Source organism: Tupaia chinensis, unplaced genomic scaffold, assembly GCF_000334495.1.
Source record: "Tupaia chinensis unplaced genomic scaffold, TupChi_1.0 Scaffold146740_1, whole genome shotgun sequence".
Lineage (NCBI taxonomy): Eukaryota > Metazoa > Chordata > Mammalia > Scandentia > Tupaiidae > Tupaia > Tupaia belangeri.
Window position 1 is genome coordinate 1,514,759 of NW_006206595.1, and position 18,566 is coordinate 1,533,324.

Consider the following 18,566-nt stretch of genomic DNA (forward strand, 5'->3'; position numbering starts at 1 on the left):
TTGGTCCCTAGCAAGGTATAAATTATATCAAAGGTCTAGGGGAACTGTCACATGGTCAGAAGAGGAGGAGCGGGCCTCCATGTGAAGAAAACCAGACCCTTGAGAAGCTAGGTCTTCTGTGGGAGGTAGGGGGTGAATGCAATTAAGCAGATATTTGAGGAAGGCTCATGATGGTTTAGAGCTTTTTTCATCTATGGAGTTGCTACTGTTTCTTATTTTACTCCATTGACATGACTTGGTTAGAGTCATAGAAAAAGAAACTGGAGGAAACAGATAAAAGATGGAACAGGTGGGACCAACAGCGTAATGGCTATGTTGCTGGACTTCCATGTAGTCAACCATGGTTCAAGTCCTGGATCCGGTGGCTTAAACTTACACCAGGTATATGTGTGTGCATGCCCAAGATCCCGAGAGGATAGTGGAGGAGAAGGGATTGTGGCGTGGCCATCCTCCCTGGGGGGTGATTTCTCGCTTTCTGTCTCTGTCTCTGTCTCTTTCTGGTGAGTGCACATGCCCTATAGCAAAAACCTCTCAAAAAAAAGAAAAAAAAAGATGGAACAAGCATAAAGCATCAGTGCCTACTGACTGACTTATACTGGAGTAATTAGGAAAAGGGATGGCAGACTGCCTGTGGGGCAATGGGGAACATGGGTTGGGAGGTTGAGTCCATGTCATTTCCAGAAGCTTGTGTGGAAGCTGCCTCCCCTGTTGCTGGGCAGAATAGGCTTTCTCTCACATCGAATTACTAGAAGGATCATGCCTGTCCTTAGATCCCTCTGGTCTGTCACCTCTTCTGTTATTTGACCACCTCACTTTTCAAGAAGTCCCTCCTGTTGGGTAAACCTGTCGCAGATGCTGCAAATGAAGCCTCTTGTTCCTTCTTTGACTTTTTTTTCTCACTACCAGGGCAGGTATCTCCATCCACAGCCTGGCTAGTCCTGTCAACCAGTTTTCTCCAAATTCTTTGCATTGTGTGGTTTTTAGAGGGAGACCGAAACCAGAGGAGAAGAGAACAATTCGCCTCAGAAATTGATTTGTGGGCATACATAGACTGAAAGATGAACACAAGGGTTGTCAATTCATCTTTCAGAGACTAGCTTTTATTTTTACTGTCATATTTGGGGGATTGACTGTTGGGATAAATCATAACAAATCATGACCAAGGGTGCATCACAGATGGATCTAGTAGGCCAGCAGGTGGCATGTTGGTTAAGGTTCTGGACTCCCACATGTTTGACAGCTGTTCGAGTCCTGGACCTGGCGGCTTACTTTCTCTCTTTGTCTGGTGAGTACACATGTCCTGTAGCAAAATTTAAAAAAAAAATAATAATAATAAATAGAATTAAAAATTCATTTTTGTCTAGAGAGAGGGTATTTTTTTTTTCCAAAAAAAATTTTATTCACATTTATTCATTATTATTTTTTTATCTGACCAGAGAAAGATAGAGAGAGGTAAAGTGAGACAGCAAGCCACTACCAAGTCTGGGACTCGAACCACAGTTGGCCATGTGGGTGTCCAGCACCCTTAACCACTATACCACCTGTTGGTCATGAGAAAGATTTTTGCTATAGGACTTGTGTGCTCTCCAGAGACACAGAAAGAGACAGAGAAAGTGAGAAACCATCCCCCACAGGAGGATGGCCATGCCACAATCCCTTTCCTCCATTTTCCTCAGGATTTTGGGCATGCACATGTGTACCTGGAAAGAGTTTCAAGCTTCCGGGTCCAGGACTTGAACTGTGGTTGATGTCGTGGGAGTCCAGAGCCTTAATCCATATACCACCTGATGGTCCCAAGTACATTTTTTTTTTTTTTACTTATTTATTTTAATGTGACTAGAGAGGGACAGAGAGAGAAGGAAAGTGAGAAAGCAAGTCGCTAGGTCCAGGACTCGAACCGTGGTCGATCGACCATGTCCAGCACCCTTAATGATCACTCCACCTGCCAGCCCCCCAAGTAAATAATTCTTTTTTTTTTTTTTGGAGACGTTTTTGGAGACGTTTTTGCTATAGGGTGCATGCACTCGACAGAGGGACAGAAAGCAAGAAATCACCTCTTGGGCAGATGGCCATGCCGCAATCTCTTCTCCATTCTCCTCTTGGGATCTTGGGCATGCACACACATGTGCCCGGTGTGAGTTTAAGCCACTGGGTCTGGGACTCGAACTGCAGTCAGCTACGTGGGAATCCAGCGACATAACCATTATGCCATCTGCTGGTCCCCCCAAGTAAATAATTCTTAAAAAAAAAAAGGAAAAAAAGATCTAGCCCCAGTTGTTGTTTTCTTCTGAATGATAGTTAAATAAGGGCTTTTGGATTATCAAACTGGGAAGGCAATAAGTTCTAGTCTACACATAGTCCTCAGGTCTAAAGTCTGATTTCTGCTTGTTGAGCTTATCTTTTTTCTTAGTACTACTGCTTCATCCCTCTTTTCTGATTTTTTCACTTTATGATAGTTGAGAATTAGGGATGCTGTAATCCTTGGGCAAAAAATTCTTCTGGCAGATGGGCTTTCTGAATTTTAAGAAAAGGACTGAGACTTTGCTTTCCTGAAGAGCTCCAGGGCCTATCTTTGTCTTTCCCATTTCACAGTCACCAAACTCAGCCATTAAAAGCTGGAGGGTGTGGTGCTGACCTTTACTCCCCCTGCTGGCTGTTTTATTTTTTTCAGTCATATTTATTAATTTATGAAGGCAACACAAACATTTATTGAACTCATTACTGGGTGCGAGGCAAAGAAGAGGCGGCAATTTACAGAAGCACCACTTCCCGTCTTTTTTTCTCCCTTCTCCACAGAAATCTCATTTAATTCCTTTTTATTTATTTTTTTAGAGAGATTTTTCCCATAGGGTGTGTGTGCTTACTGGAGAGACAGAGAGATAGAAAATGAGAAATCACCACCCCCTCAGGGGGGAGGGCCTCACCGCAATCCTTTCTCCTCTCAGGATTTTGGGCACACACACATGCACATGTGCCCAGTGTGAGTTTGTTTGTTTGTTTGTTTTTTCTTTTTTAAAGAATTATAAATTTATTGGGACGAGCAATTGGCATAATGGTTATGTCGCTGGATTCCCATGTAGTCGACTGTAGGTCAAGTCCCACACCTGGTGGGACTGCGGTTTGAATCCCGGACCCAGTGGCTTAAACTCATGCCTGGTGCGTGTGCACCCAGGATCCTGAGAGGAGAGTGGAAGATAAGGGACTGCGGCGTGGCCATCCGCCCTGCGGGGTGATTTCTCACTTTCTGTCTCTCTGTCTTTCTGGCAAGTGCATACACCCTATAGCAAAAACCTCTCCAAAAAGAAAAAAAAAGAATTATTTTATTTAACTTTATTTGTTTACTTTTTAAAAAAATTTGGCCAGAGGGACAGAGCATGAGAGTGCGACAGAGAGAGGGAGAGAGGGGGGAGAGAAAGTGAGAAAGCAAGCCACCAGGTCTAGGACTCGAACTGTTGTCAGCCATTTGGGAATCCAGTACCTTTAACCACCACACCACCTATTGGCCCTTGGGCAGACTTTTAAAAAAACGTTGTTTCATTTTTATTAATGACAGAGAGCATGTGCATGTTTAAGAGAGAAGTAGCCTTGGCAGAATCTCATCATGCCACAATCCGTTTTCCACGGCAGTTGTCAGGATCTTTGGCATCACACACATGCCTGGCATGTTCTCAGGCCAACCTGGGTTCTCAACCTGCAGTTGGCCATGTGGCTTCCAGCACTGTAGTTCAGACTGCTACTGACTGCAGCACCAGGCTGGGTCCAGTTTCCTCTCTTAACCAATAGTTGGTCTCATGTCAGCTGGGTAATGTTGAATGTGATTTTTTTTTTTTTTTTAAATTTGCCAGACAGCTCATGTACTTATCAGAGACACAAAGGGAGAAAGCACCTCCCAGTGGAGCATGGTCACATCACAATCCTTTCTCCATTTCTTGATCCTGTAGGGATTTGGGTCATGTTTTCAAGCCACTGGGTTCAGGATTCGAACCACATGGTCTGCCATGTGGGATTTAGCTCTCTTAACCATTTGACCATGGGCCAGCCCTGATCTGTGCTTTTTTGTTTGTTTGTTTTTTATTTAATTTGCTATCAGACACGTGGGGTTGCTGGAGACAGAGGGAAAGTGAGCAAGCATCCCCCAAGGGGATGGCTGCATTCTCTTTGTTTTCCTCTCAGGATTTTGAGCCATGCACACATACACTCCTGGCATGTTTCTCAAGCTCTTGGATCTAGGACTTGAACCACACAGTTAGCCATGTGGGATCCAGCTGCCTTAACTACCATACTACTTACTGGCCCAAGAGTTTCTTTTAATTCACCAGAGGGCACATGCACTGGGGTGGGGTTGAGGAGAGGGGGAAAGGGAGAAAGCATCCCTCTTCCACTATGGGGTATGGTTACACCACAATCCATTCTCCATTTCTCCCTCCCTTTGGTATTTTCAGCATGCATGCACACATACCTGGTGTGTTTTTCATGCTGTCAGATCTGGGGTTTCGCCATGTAGGATCCAGCCACCTTGACCACCTAGCTACAGACTAATCCCAAATAGTTTTTATCCAGAGCTGCCCTTTATATATTTGTGCCGAGTATAATCCTGGGGAAGCTGCAGGTTATCCAGAAGGCCCACAGGGGGCAGCACTAGGAATGACTGTTCTAGTTCTGTTTGCTGAGGGAGGGGACTGTGGGCGGTGTCCATGTTTTTCACCAGACTTCAAAAGCCCCCTGATTGAGATCAAAGCCTCATTTACAGCAGCCTCTCTTATTAGGTGGTGTTTCAGCTGTCGTTAGGAGAGCATTCTAGTTTTCTTGATAATGAAAACATATATTGAATCTATTCAAACCACCCAGCCTCCCACAAACCAATCTGCCTAGACATCATTTCCAGGCACCATTAGCATTTGAGGTGAAGTTCTGTTATACACTCAGGCTGTGGCTCTCTGAAAGTCAGTGCATCACAGAACTTTGTCTCGAAAGCTTTCTAGCAGCTACCGATTTGGGGAGTGGAAGGGAAGAATAGACTTTTTTTGAAAGAATTATTTTATTCAACTTAATTATTTTTAATTTGACCAGAGAAGGACAGAGAGAAAGACAAAGTGAGAAAGCAAGCCATCAGGTCCAAGACTTGAACTGCAGTTGGCTATGTGGGAGTCCAGCACCCTTAACCGCCACGCCACCTGCCGGCCTCAGAATAGACCTTTTAAATCCTTTGGATATGGCCCTAAGCTTGTAAGGTCTTTCTCAACAGTCTTTATTCAGTGTGTAAAAGTCAAGCCTAGTTCATTGTCTGGGAAGCCGGTTTCTCCATAGCTGGGAGTTATTTATAAACTTGCCCTTTGCAAAAACTTAAAATGAAATTACATTATCAGTAATGGCTTCTGGGGCCTTTAAACTGGCTGGTTTTATGGCACAAGGGGATCTCCTGGCCCTCCCCACTCCTAAGAGGTAAAGGAGCTGAAGTGGAAGCAGCTGCAGTCAGAAGGTGGTAGGAGAAGTAAAGAAGCTTTTGGCTCCAGCTCAAGCTCAGAAGAGAATTAAAGCAGGATTTAAGTTCTTGCCTAAACTCTCAGTTTTGTTTAGCATGGTTTTTCGTTTGGAAGTTTGAAATGACCAGCCTTTTCTGTTGTGTCTTTCCATTTTCAGAGGTCTAATAAGTCAAGTCTGGTTTCTCTCCTTGCCTTTTTTAGCCTGTCTTTTATCCTTCCCAAGAAGATCCGATGTTTCTATTTTTGAGGTTTCTTTGATAATGTCTTCTAGGAAGTGAGTGAAAGGAGCCAGGAGCAGAACCCAGGGATCTGTTTCTCTTTTTGCCAGCTTGTCTGTTTTAGGCACTTACCCTGTTGGCCACAGAGGACATTGTGTGACTCTCCTAGTTGGCTGGTGGCCATTAGGGCTTTTCTTTTGTCTGGGTTCTCATTCCTTCTAGAGAATGCCAGACTTTGGCTGCAAGAATCAGTTACCTGTGCCAGATTAATGCTCAACTTGGGCAGTTTTCTAAATTTAATGAAAATGTGGGTAAAGAAACAAAGCCAAAGATTTCCAGGGAAAAAGTTACAGGAAGAAACACTTGTAAATTTTTTCCCTTTGGAATTATTTTTTTCCATTAAGAAAACGCGTTCCCATTGTTGTCTCCCTTTTGGTGAACTGAGGACCTGTGTTGCTATAGAACTTAGCCTGATTTATAGGAAGCCCTGTCTGGAAGGAAGTAGAGCTGCTTCTGTTAGCTTTTCAAGTAGACTCTAGAGGACTTCTCTCAGCTAGACAACAGAGTTCCTTAATTTGAGAGAAGAATTCTTCATTTCTTGTTTATAGAGCATAGTGTATATGGAGTGGACATCTCTAAGGAGTGTTTATCAGAGGAGAGATATGGTTGGTAGTAACATTGCTAAAATGGTCACACCAGAAAAATCTACTTACATGTGGAAGTACGATGAAAAAAAAAAAACCACTTCTAGATGCTTACTTCATCAATACATTTTTTGCTTTTTCCCCAAACTTTATTCTCTTAGTTATTCAACAAATATCGAGAGTTTAGTATGTGTCAGGCATTGCTGTGGACACTTGGGGTAAATTAGCGAATTAGACATAAGAGAATTCAACTGGGGAAAGCTTACATTCCTCATCGCCTTGTCGTCAGGAGCCTGTTTTTCATTTATTCCCATTCCAAAATCTCACCTTCCCCTCTCAAGCCAGGGTTGGTTCTTCACACAGAAACATAAACCTCGAGCCTCACGGGAGAGTTTACTTCTGTAGAGGCTGCAGATTCTGGATCTTGGGCAATGATTCTTTCCTCCTCGCACATGCTTGGAGAATGTGTTTGGTCCCTATGAGGACCTGGCATTTCCTCAGGAAGGCCAGGAAAGAGGTAGTAAAGCAAAAGTCTTGTCAGAGCACAGGGCTATCCATGTAATGTTGATCAGGAAGTTGAGAAATGTGAGGCTGAACTATTTTTTTTCTTTTTAGATTTTTTGCCATAGGGTGAATACGCTTGCCAGAGAGAGGGAAAGTGAGAACTCACCTCCCTCACCCCCAGGATGGCAACCTCGAAGTCCTTTCCCCATTCTCCTCTCAGGATTTTGATCATGCACAAACATGCTCAGTGTGATTTTCTTTCTTTTTTTAAAGAATTATTTTATTGAACTTTATTTTTTAAAATTATTTATTTATTTATTTAAATTTGACCTTGGAAGGATAGAGAGTGAGAGGGAAAGTGAGAAAGCAAGCCACCAGCTCCAGGACTCAAACCGTGGTCAACCATGTGAGAGTCCAGCACTCTTAACCACCACGCCACCTGCTGGCCTCCCAAGCGTGATTTTCAAGCTGCCTGGTCTGGGACTTGAACTGCAGTTAGCCATGTGAGCGTTCAGCGTCTTAACCATCCATACCACCTGCTGGCCCCAACTTTTTTTTTCCTGAAAGTTTTCTGTAGGGCACATATGCTTATCAGAGAGAAAGAAAGTGAGAAAGCACCGTCCTAGGAGGGAGGGGTTGTGCTGCAATCCCTTTTCCTCCATTTTCTTCTCAGGATTTTGGACACACGCATGCACATGCATGCAGTGTTTGTTTTTTTCTTTCTTTTTTTTGGAGAGGTTTTTGCTATAGGGCACGTGCGCTCGCCAGACAGACAGAGAGAGACAGAGAGACAGAAAGCGAGAAATCACCCCCCGGGGGGATGGTCACGCCGCAATCCCTTCTCCTCCATTCTCCTCTCGGGATCTTGGGCACGCACGCACATGCGCCTGGCGTGAGTTTAAGCCACCAGGTCCGGGACTCAAACCGTGGTCGACTACGTGGGAGTCCAGCGACATAGCCATTACGCTAACTGCTGGTCCCCGTCCAGTGTTTTTTAAGCTGCCAGGTCCCAGATTCAAACCATGCAGTCGGCCATGTGGGATCCAGCTGCCTTAACCACCACACCACCAGCTAGCTCTGCAAACGTGTTCTTCCATATATATATATACATACACACACACACACACACACACACACACACAGTGTCTCTCTCTCTTCTGTTCCCCTTTTTCCTCTTATAGTTAGTTAATGGTTGCCTGGAATTTGCAGGGGTACAGGAGAGAGAATACCAGGCCATTGCAGCTTTTGCAAAGTGAAGGGAGTCATTTGAATGTAACCATTAGGGCTGAGGCTGTGATTCCTTTAGGAGAATCAATATCCTGTTTGATATCTTGGTGGGGGCTAGCAGGTAGCATGATGCTTAAGGCACTGGACTTCCACATGGCTGGTCGCAGTTTCAGTCCCAGACCTGGTGGCTTACTTCTCACGTTCTCTCTCTGTCTCTGGTGAGTGCATGTGCCCTATAGTAAATTAAAAATTAATAATACTAAATACAATCAAATAATTCTTTAAAGTCCCTCTTGCTCACTATCACCAGGCCCCAGAATATTTCTTGGGTAGATCTTCTCATTGCTTCTTAACTCCTCCAAAATTCAGGATGGTATTTGTCCTAGCAAGTCAAGTGGTAGTGGTTAGGGTGTAGTGGAGAGATGGAGATCACAGAGTTTCGAGAAGATGGTTGTGTCACTGGGCTGCATTCAGAACTGTTGTGCTTATGTGTATGGGTCTCTGTGTGTGCAAACATTCATTTTCCTCTGCTTGGTGTGTGGGTGGTTAAGGGAAGGCTTGCTTTATGCCTCTGCATTGCTACTGCATTGGAATTGCAGAGACTTCCAGGTATCCTCAGGCATTCAGGCCTATTTCAAATAGGCCTCGTGCAGTGCCTATTAATTAGTCTGGTCACTTTCCATATCCACCTGTGCATGGGAGGGTAATTTGGAAAATAACTGTAGCATAATACTTGGAAATAACAGCATGACCTAACTTGAGTAAACCTCTTGTGAGTCAGTTTCTCTGACTCACTGTTTCTCTGGTGCTGCTTTGTAGTACTGTGTTGAAATTCTTCCTCCCTTAATTTAGTTCACTCACCGCTTGGTTGTTCTCAATGGAAAGTGTAAAACTCTAACTGTGTTGGGGTAGGGGACATAGACACTTCTGTATCCCCTTGCAGCCCAGTTGGGAGGAAGGGAAGGTATTTGGTTTGCTAGTGGTGGTGGGAGCCTGCAGGACTGAAGGTGTGTTTGTATCTCTTTAGGAACCCTCCCTGTATACTGTCAAAGCCATCCTGATTCTAGACAATGATGGAGATCGACTGTTTGCCAAGGTGAGATTTCCTTTCAAATTAGGAGTAGAATGGGGGGACCCGCAGGTGGTGCGGTGGCTAAGGGCTGGACACTCCCATGTGGCTGACCACGGTTCAAGTCCTGGACCTAGTGGCTTACTTTCTCACTTTCTCTCCCTCTCTGTCTCTCTCTGGTCAAATTAAAATAAACGAATAAATAAATAAAAAGTTAGATTAATAATTCTTGGGAATCAGCAGTTTGCGTAATGGCTGGCGCTGGGCTCCCCCGTAGTCAACCGCGGTTCGCGTCCTGGACCCAGTGGCTTAAAACTCAAGCCGGGCGTGTGTATGTGCGTGCCCAAGATCCTGAGAGGAGAATGGAGGAGAAAGGATTGTGGCGTGACCATCCCCCCTGGGGGGTGATTTCTCACTTTCTGTCTCTATGTCTTTCTCTCTGTCTGGCGAGCACACGCGCCCTATAGCGAAAACCTCTCAAAAAAAAAAAATTCTTAATAAAAAGAAAGGAAGAGAACAGGGAGTAATTCTGAGATTAGAATGTCAGGACTGATCATGTTAATTGACAGTCCTCCATAGTGTAATTGAGAATTCTTTCATCTTACCTTGGCTGTTCCAGATAAAACCTAAATTTCCTTTTGTCCGTTAGTTGCACTGCTTCCCTCCTTGTTGTCATGAAACTTTGCTCTCCTTCATTATCAGCATCAGAGCAGGGAAAAGCTTTGGAGCCTTGGTTCCTGAACAAGGCAGTCTCCAGATGTTGGAAGTAGCCTGCCTATGCCCATCACTCCTGTTTCCTTCCCTGCTGTTTGGTCATCCTACCTAGATTTTTCCAAAGAATTCTCTTGTAGCCCCAGAGTTCTATTCCCAGGTCTGTAGATATTACTAAGCCTGTTATTCCTGACTTCTCCAGTGTGAAGTTTCTAACTTTGGATCTATTGAGAGAGGCGCAAGGACACCCCTCTGTTCTCCCTCCATATTCTCCCCCTCCTGTAGAAATTTCTTTTCTCCCTGGTGTATTAACTCCGGGCGAGCATAGCATAAATCAATCAGCAGGTAGAGATTAGTTTAGAATTCACCAGCTGTTCCTCCCTGTAATTGGATGTAACTATGCAGGACACCTTTTGAAACAGTTATCCAGTTACTAAATGCCAGACCTGTCATAGGTCTTCAGCTGACTGCGACGGATTAGCCCCTAAAGAGCAGAGCGATTTAGCAGCCTGCATCTCCGCCCCTTGCCAGGGAGAGCTAGGGAGTGGGCTCAGCGATGTGCTAGATTGCCTCCTGCTTCTTTCAGCTTGAAGAAAAGAAAACTAAGGTACAAGAGACCATAGGACAACGTTCGCCTTTCTTCGGGAGAAGTTTTTGCAGCCTTTCCCCTTCCTCAGCTTCGAAGAGAGGGTCTGAAGGAAGTGCTTCCAGAATGTTTTGTGTTCTCTGGCACAGCTCCCTGCCATTGGGTAGCTCTAGGAAACACTTGACGGTCCTGAGAGCTCTCTTAGAGGAACAGAGCCTCATCATAGGACTGGCAGGCCTCTGGTCTCAGGCAGGCTTAGAGGTGAGGTGGGATCGCTTCCAGCAGGGTTCTTTCTTTCTTTTATCTTGACTACTCATTGCCCATTCCTTTTCTGTGTAGTTCTTCCTTGTCCATGTCAGTATTTCTCCCTCACCCCACGCTTTCACGGAGAGAAATCCAAGATCCCAGGGCAAAACAGAGTTACTAATCACTCTGGGCTCCTGGCCCTAATGACCCAACCCTGTCTTCTTTTCTTCTGCATAGTACTATGACGACACCTACCCCAGTGTCAAGGAGCAAAAGGCCTTTGAAAAGAACATTTTCAACAAAACTCATCGGACTGACAGTAGGTCATTTCCTTCCACTATCCCCTGTGTTGGAGGGACCCATGGTGGGAAGGGGGTGGCAGCAGGACTGCAGAGAAAGGATAAAATGACTCTGCCTCCTTTCTTTCTCTTTTTACCCTCCTCCCCTCATATAATAAACTCTTCAGAAATGTAATGGGGAGGTGAGTGTACCTCACGCGGGAATACCGTGCTGGAAGGTTGGCTGTTAGCTACCTGTCTAGTCCCTGGATTTATGAGCCTCACTTGACAAATTTAACTGCAGCTCTGCTTATTGTACCGCATCCATTAGGGCAGGTAAATGGAAGTCTGTAAAGGTGACCGCTCTGCATTTTCACCTCCGAAGGATCGACTAGTATCCTGCATCTATACAAGGAGGGAAATAAGTGTAGTGGCAAGGGGTTGGTTAGAGGGGAAGATACATTTATACTCCCCCAAGTTTGTACTTCCCTTCTTTTGCTACCACCCAAAAAGAGCAGACCAACTTCAGTCTTTAGAGGTCACTACAGCCCACCTTACCTCAGTCCCAAATAACCAGATACCAGTTCATAGTTACTCCTCCTCCCTGCTTTCTCATCCCAGGCCGTCTGTTTCTGTGTTTTTTTCCGCAGGTGAGATTGCCCTCTTGGAAGGCCTGACAGTGGTATACAAAAGCAGTATAGATCTCTATTTCTATGTGATTGGCAGCTCCTATGAAAATGAGGTGAGACTCCCCACCCCTCTTGGTATCTCTGGTTCCACTTCCTAAACCACAGGCAGGACACAGCCACTAGTTTTGGGCCTTAGGAGAGCCGTGTCTCTCTGGCTTCTGACTGGGCTAACGAAATTGCCGGAGATCTGCACCAGCCTCACAAACATGGCCTAGCAAACAAATCAGCCTGGAAAGGAAGTTCCTCAGATCTATCTTCTATCTCCAGGTAGGAAACACCGCATATGTTTTAGTATCCTTCCCTAGGTAGTGGAGTTTATTTGTTATTTTTTTAATTTGATAGAGAGAAAATGAGAGAGTAAGCTGCCAGGTCCGAGATTTGAACCTTGCTCAGCCATATGGAAGTCCAACACCTTAACCACCACACCACCTGCTGGCCCCTGTTTTGTTTTTAGAGAGATTTTTGCTATAGGGTGTGTGCGTTTGCCAGAGAGACAGAAAATGAGAAATCACCCCACGGGGGTATGGCCATGCCATAATCCCTTCTCCTTCATTCTCCTCTTTGGGCAGGCACGCATGCACATGTGCCCATCATGAGATTTTTTGGTCTTTTTTTTTTTTTTTTTAATTCATTATTTATTTATTTAATTTTATCTGTTACTGTTATTTGTTTATTTTTTAAATGTGACCAGAGAGATACAAGGAAAGAGAGAGAAAGGGAAAATGAGAAAGCAAGCTGTCAGGTCCAATACTTGAACCACAGTCAGCTATGTGGGAGTTCAGCACCTTCAAACGCCACACCATCTGACAGCCCCTCAGCATGAATTTTAAGCCACCAGGTCTGGGACTTGAACCATGGTTGACTACATGGAAGTCCAGTGACATAAACACTTACGCTATCTGCTGGCCCCTAGATAGTGGTTTTTAATAAGGTGGCTTTCTGAGGTATGGTCAGGGATGTGTGTATAGGGTGGGGGTCATTGCTTCTGCAATGAAGGGTCTATACTTGACTGAGTTTGGACCAGTTAGCCAACACCTTGGGTCATATTGAAGCCATACCTTCTGTATGGGTCACTTGAGAAGACTGAGGGTATGGTCCTAACCTGCTTCCTACATGCAGGAAAAGCTATTTACCTCTGGTAGCAATTTCTAGGAAAGTAGATAAGTAAAAATAAATCCCTGGATAATTTGAAGTAAAACTAAAAGTTCAAGAGAACAACTCCTATTTTTTTTTTTAAGAATTATTTTATTTAATTTTATTCATTATCTTTTTTTTTTTTTTTTAATTTGACTAGAGAGAGAGGGAAAGCACGACGGTAAGCCACCAGGTCTGATACTCAAACTGTGGTCAGCCATGTGGGAGTCCAACACTCCAACCACCATACCACCTACCAGCCAGAGAACAACTCTTTTTACTATAGGGCTAACGTGCTTGCCGGAGACAGACAGAGATGGGGTGGGGTTGGGAGAGTGAGAAAGCATCCCCAACGGGGGAAGTCATGCCACAATCCCTTCTCCTGCATTCTCGGGATTTTGAGCACACATGCACAAACAAGTGCCTGGCGTCTTTTTCAAGCTGTCAGATCCAAGAACCACTTGAACCATGTAGTCAGCCTTGTTGGATCCAGTCTCCTTAACCTTCATGCCATCTGCTGAGAGAACAGTTCTTATTGATTTCTTATTATCTATATATTTACTTTTTAAATTAAGAAATCATATATTCTTAATTAATAATAATTAATAATTTTTTTAAAAGTGGCAGTTTCATATGGTTCAACCTAATACCCTTCTTAGGGTCACTCTGTAGAAAATGGCTCAACTTAACACCCAGAAAGGAGGGAGAGGTAGAGGAGAATAGATTGTAAAGTTACTGTCCCCATGGGGGTTGCTTTCTCACTTTCTTTGTCTCTCTCTGTCAAGCCCATGTTCCCTCTGGCAATTTTTTTTTTTTTTTTTTGAAGAGGTTTTTGCTATAGAGCGCGTCCGCTCGCCAGAGAGACAGAAAGCAAGAAATCACCCCCCAGGGAAGATGGCCGCATCGCAATCCCTTCTCCTCCATTCTCCTCTCGGGATATTGGGCACGCATGCACACATGCCTGGCGTGAGTTTTAAGCCACCGGGTCTGGGATGCGAACCACGGTCGACTACATGGGAGTCCAGCGACATAGCCATTACGCTAACTGCTGGTCCCCCCTGTGGCAGATTTTAAAAAAGAAGAGAGGCTACCAGGTGGCCTGGTGGTTAAGGTGCTGGACTCCTACATAGTTGACCATGGTTTAAGTCCCAGACCTAGCGGCTTGCTTTCTCACTTTCTCTCTCTCTCTCTCTCTGATGGGCACATGTGCCCTATAGCAAATTTTAAAAATAATAATAAATAGGGAGCCAGCGGGTAGTGTGGTGGTTAAGGCACTGGACATTCCCACATGGCTGACCATGGTTTGAGATCTGTACCTAGTGGCTTGCTTTTTCACTTTCCCTTTCTCTCTCTCTCTGTGTCTCTCTCTGGTCAAATTGAAATAAGTGAATGAATAAATAAAAATTTTAAAAAATAATAATGATAAATAAATAAATATTTTTTTTTAGAAGAAGATGGCCCAGCTAGGATTCAAGCGTACTTCTGTCTGACTTTAAAGTCTGTACTTTCTTCTAACTGCTACTTTCCTTTGACCCCAGTTACTGCCTGATTAATAGCTTCTCTATGACATTAGGTGACACATACACAGTTGGTAATGACATGTAAAGGACTGTGACAGGAAAATTCTATGTAAAGTTTTTTTTTTAAAAGAATTATTTATTTATTTTTATTCATTCATTTTAATTTTATCAGAGAGAGACACACAGAGAAAGTGAGAAAGCAAGCCACCAGGTCTGGGACTTGAACTGTGGTGGGCCATGTGGGGGTGTCCAACATCTTAACCACACAGCACTTGCTTGCCTATCTGTGTTAACTCCTTTTTTTCTAAGAATTATTTATTTTATTTATTCATTCAGTCATTTTTATTTGACTAGAGAAAGACAGACACACAGAGAGAAGGAATGTGAGAAAGTAACCCACCAGGTCCGAGACTCAAACTGTGGTTGGCCATGTGGGAGTGTCCAGCGCCTTAACCACCACACCACCTGCTGACCCTATATGTTCACTTCTATAATAGCTAAATGAGACTTCAAATTGTAGGATCATGAGGCAGAATTTATTTCTGTGATGAACCATACTTTCTCTTCCACCTTATGTTTTTGGTCTTTTGTGAAAGCCCGTGTCTTTTGATGCTTAATGAATTACAGGGTTTTGTTTTTAGGTAGCAGCTTTTAGGACTATGAACCTCATCCTCCTGCCTCCTTTGTCTCCTAACAGTTGATGCTTATGGCCGTCCTAAACTGCCTCTTCGACTCATTGAGCCAGATGCTAAGGTGAGCAGGCTACTCTTGATGCCATTTTGGAAAACAAAGTAACTGTTCTTCAGACCCAGGGATTTGTAGAGGATTGGCAGAGGCTCCAGAGCATTGGTTTACTAGAAGAATTGGTCTAGGTGAGCCAGTGGTGTGGTGGTTAAGGTGGCTGGATCCATGCCTGGTACATGTGCATGAGTGCTCAAAATTCCAAAGAGAAGGGATTGCAGTGTGGCCACCTACCTGGGATCTTTTTCTCTCTCTGGCAAGCACACATGCCCTATAACAAACTTTAAAAATTAATTATTTTAATTTAAAAAATTAAAGAAGTTAGGCTTATCATTTCAGAGTAATTTTACATTGATGAGGAGGACTAGATGAACATAGTCTTCCTATAGCGTAATTCTCCTACTAAGTAAGGATATTGAGAGGAAGCAGAATCTTCACCTGCCTGTCTACTCTTGTTTGTTTCTTTTGCAGTATAGTTCGTGTGCTCCAGGGAGTCAGAGGTATGGAGAGAGAGAACACCCCCAGTGGGGTGTGGTCATGCTGCAATCCCGTCTCCATTTTGCCATCCTCTGGGATTTAGGACACACATGCACATGCCTGGCACATTTTTCAAGCTGCTGAGCTAGGATTCAAATTGGTCAGTGGTGTAGGATCCAGCTTCCTTAACCATCAGCCTATGAGTCTGGCCCACGTGGGCTTCATTCTTTACTTTAGAAGTAAGGAAAGGAAAAGCATAAGGAAATATTCCAGATGAAACATTAGTATCCTGGGAAAGGAGGCAACACCCATTTTTTTACTTCTAGCCCTTGTTTTTCCCTTTGATACAACAGGAAGATTGTGCCATTTATCCTCTCCTCCCTTTCTACCGCCTCACTAGCCTTCTGTTCATGTGGATGGGCAATAGAAGAGTTATAAGATACTTTTCCTGAAAATATCCAGGGCCCTGAACTTCATCCCCTCAGCAGCTCCCAAGTGAACCCCGTACAGACAGCCATCCGGAGCAGAACAGCAGGAGCCCTCAGCCCCACAAAATCAGCAGGGTGAATGGCTCAGATTTCCTCAGGAAGGGGTTGATTTATTTCTCAGCCAGGTGAATGAATAGACTTCATTTCGGGTAATCTAGTGAAAGAGTCAAGCTGACGGATGTGACAGGCCACATGCACCAACCACCGGATCTAAGGCTGTTGGACATGCAGACCCTGACTGTTCCCAGCCCCCTTGTCAGGCTTCTTTTCAGGGCCTGAGCAGAACTGGAAGGGCGGAGGGAGCAGAGAGTGGCTTAGGCGGTTTGTCAGAGCTTTGGTGCAAATGGGGTTTTTATTCAGCCCTTTCCCACTCCTGCCTCCTCCAGGCTGAGTTTTAGTTCTGTTTATTCCACTTGCTGATGACAGTGTTTATGAGCAATGTCATGAGCAACATCATGGCGGGTAAGAAAGAAATGCTGGCTCTGGATAATTAACCCCTGAGTAGTAAGAAATGGACTGCATTTTTCAGATCTCTTTTCTGACATTCCAGATCCCTTCCCAGTGAACAAGAGTAAGGAGTTTGGTATAGATGAGCTCAAAAGTTCTTCACCTTATTTCCTTGTGTTGTTGGTGAAGACATGTGTACATACTGCACCTTAGGATTCATTTCACACATAGGCTGTTTTTCTCTTTTCTTGGGGTCTCAGGAAAAATGTAGAAAAGCGAGCACTACTGGAGAACATGGAGGGGCTCTTCTTGGCTGTGGATGAAATCGTAGATGGAGGGTGAGTTTTCCCACCTGTCCGCATCTAGGGTAAGAGGGTGGGTAACTGTCCTGTCCTAAGTCAAGTGTGCTGAGTGGCCAGAGGTCCTGTCCCCACTGTAGTTTGATCCTTTAGGGCAGACTAAACAATGAGTTTTCTGTTTTGTTTTAGGGTGATCCTAGAGAGCGATCCCCAGCAAGTGGTACACCGGGTGGCATTAAGGGTAAGCATGAACATGTTTCCCTACGTCCCCCTTTGGTTTACAAACACCCTGCAGAGCCAGAGCCGCTGAATGTGGCTGAGTGTGACAACTCACAAAAGACGTACAGCTTTCTCTTTTCTTTTCAAATACGTATGTGTAACCTTTTCCTTCCCTTCTTCTCTCATTGTCTCAAAGAAGGAAAGCAGAAGGAACTTATTGTGCCCTAAGTTGGTACCTAACTTCTCATACAGTCCTTGCACAAAGTGGGCGTCTAATACAGACTTATTCAATGAATGTTGGAAAAAAAAAAACACTTTAATTTTCATGGTTTTGAAACTATGAAAGAACTTGAAGAAGCTTATTCCAACTCTTTGGAGAGGGATCCATTCAGTCAAGGCAGAGAAGTGCCTTTCTTGTCTTTCAACTGAGGGTAATTTCTCTCCATCAGGAAGTACTTATTTGGTTGAACCTCAGTCCTCTTTGGTGGCAATGATATCAGAAAGGGGCCTGTGAGTTAACCCTGGAAGGCTCCAGGTCTGCTGGTGGGTGCAGAGAAAGCTCACCAGCAAACGATGGGGGTACAGAGATGCTCAAGTGAAGCAATTCTCCCCACTCACAGAATGTCCCGGCTCTGACCTCCGTAGAGTGAAGGCTGACAGTGCCGGGTAATGGGAAATCTCCCTTAACTGCCGTGGGCTCCATTTGCATAGTTTAATCTTCTCCTCTAACATATGTCTCTATGTGGCAAGAGAGAGGGTCCCCCCACCACCTCCCCCCTTCCCCTTCCCAGGCTGCTGTTGCAGCAGTTTATTTCTTCAAATTAACATGCTGTCGTTACCCATCAGGCCTTGCGGGATCCATTAAACTACCCCTGGCTCCCCCTCATCCTTTCCCTAGTGATATTGATATTCAGGGAAGGTCTTCTCTGACTCGGGAATCAGGTCCCCCACCCCCAAGTTGAGGATCAGATAACCTGCTGATTACTCAGAATGGAATAAATCTTTTAAGAAGTCCTGCCTTAAAATGGAGGATGGATGAAATGACCCTTTTGTGTTCACAGTCCCTTTGGCCAAGTAAAGTTGTGACTGTAACTAGTCCCTAGAAGGGACTAGGAAATTTAGAGCATCCGCCCTTTGCTTCAGTGTGAAGAGACACACCCAGACTGTAATCAGGTTCTACCTTGTTCTCACACTAACTGCTTGTCTCTCCTGCCTTAGGGTGAAGACGTCCCCCTTACGGAGCAAACGGTGTCTCAGGTATGACTTTCTCCCTTCTCCTTGTCCAGATGGACTGGGTTACTAAAGAATCTGTAAAGCATTGCACCCCAACCCATGGAGCCTAAGGGAGGGAGACTAGAGACAAAAGATATATCTTCCTTGGCCTTCTCTTATTCCGGAGGACTGGAACTCAAAGCCAAATGCTTCCTCACAATCAGCTCCTCTCTCAGTTTCCTGTGAGCAGTGGCTGTCAGCCTTGCTCTGTATCCTTCAAACCCTCCCTGCCTGATGCCTCATTCAGTGATTTACTCCCCAGCAGAGGCTTGCCTTAAGCAGATGGTCTGTGTGCACACATGCTCTCTCTCTTT

General features: G+C 44.6%; 1 protein-coding gene and 1 non-coding gene across 2 annotated transcripts in view; both read left to right on the plus strand.

The window, feature by feature from the left end:
* The window catches only part of COPZ1 (coat protein complex I subunit zeta 1), a 27,960-nt gene that overhangs the window by 7,198 nt on the left and 2,196 nt on the right, over window positions 1-18,566 (plus strand). Inside the window, exons 2-8 of the mRNA XM_006169110.3 lie at window positions 9,104-9,172; window positions 10,926-11,007; window positions 11,617-11,708; window positions 15,007-15,062; window positions 16,723-16,800; window positions 16,951-17,002; window positions 18,199-18,237. Of these exons, the coding sequence (XP_006169172.1) occupies window positions 9,104-9,172; window positions 10,926-11,007; window positions 11,617-11,708; window positions 15,007-15,062; window positions 16,723-16,800; window positions 16,951-17,002; window positions 18,199-18,237 (468 nt within the window). The remainder of the gene's footprint in view (window positions 1-9,103; window positions 9,173-10,925; window positions 11,008-11,616; window positions 11,709-15,006; window positions 15,063-16,722; window positions 16,801-16,950; window positions 17,003-18,198; window positions 18,238-18,566) is intronic.
* MIR148B (microRNA mir-148b) lies at window positions 4,906-4,966 on the plus strand. The gene has a single exon (NR_129422.1). It is a non-coding gene; the product is annotated as a microRNA mir-148b (primary transcript).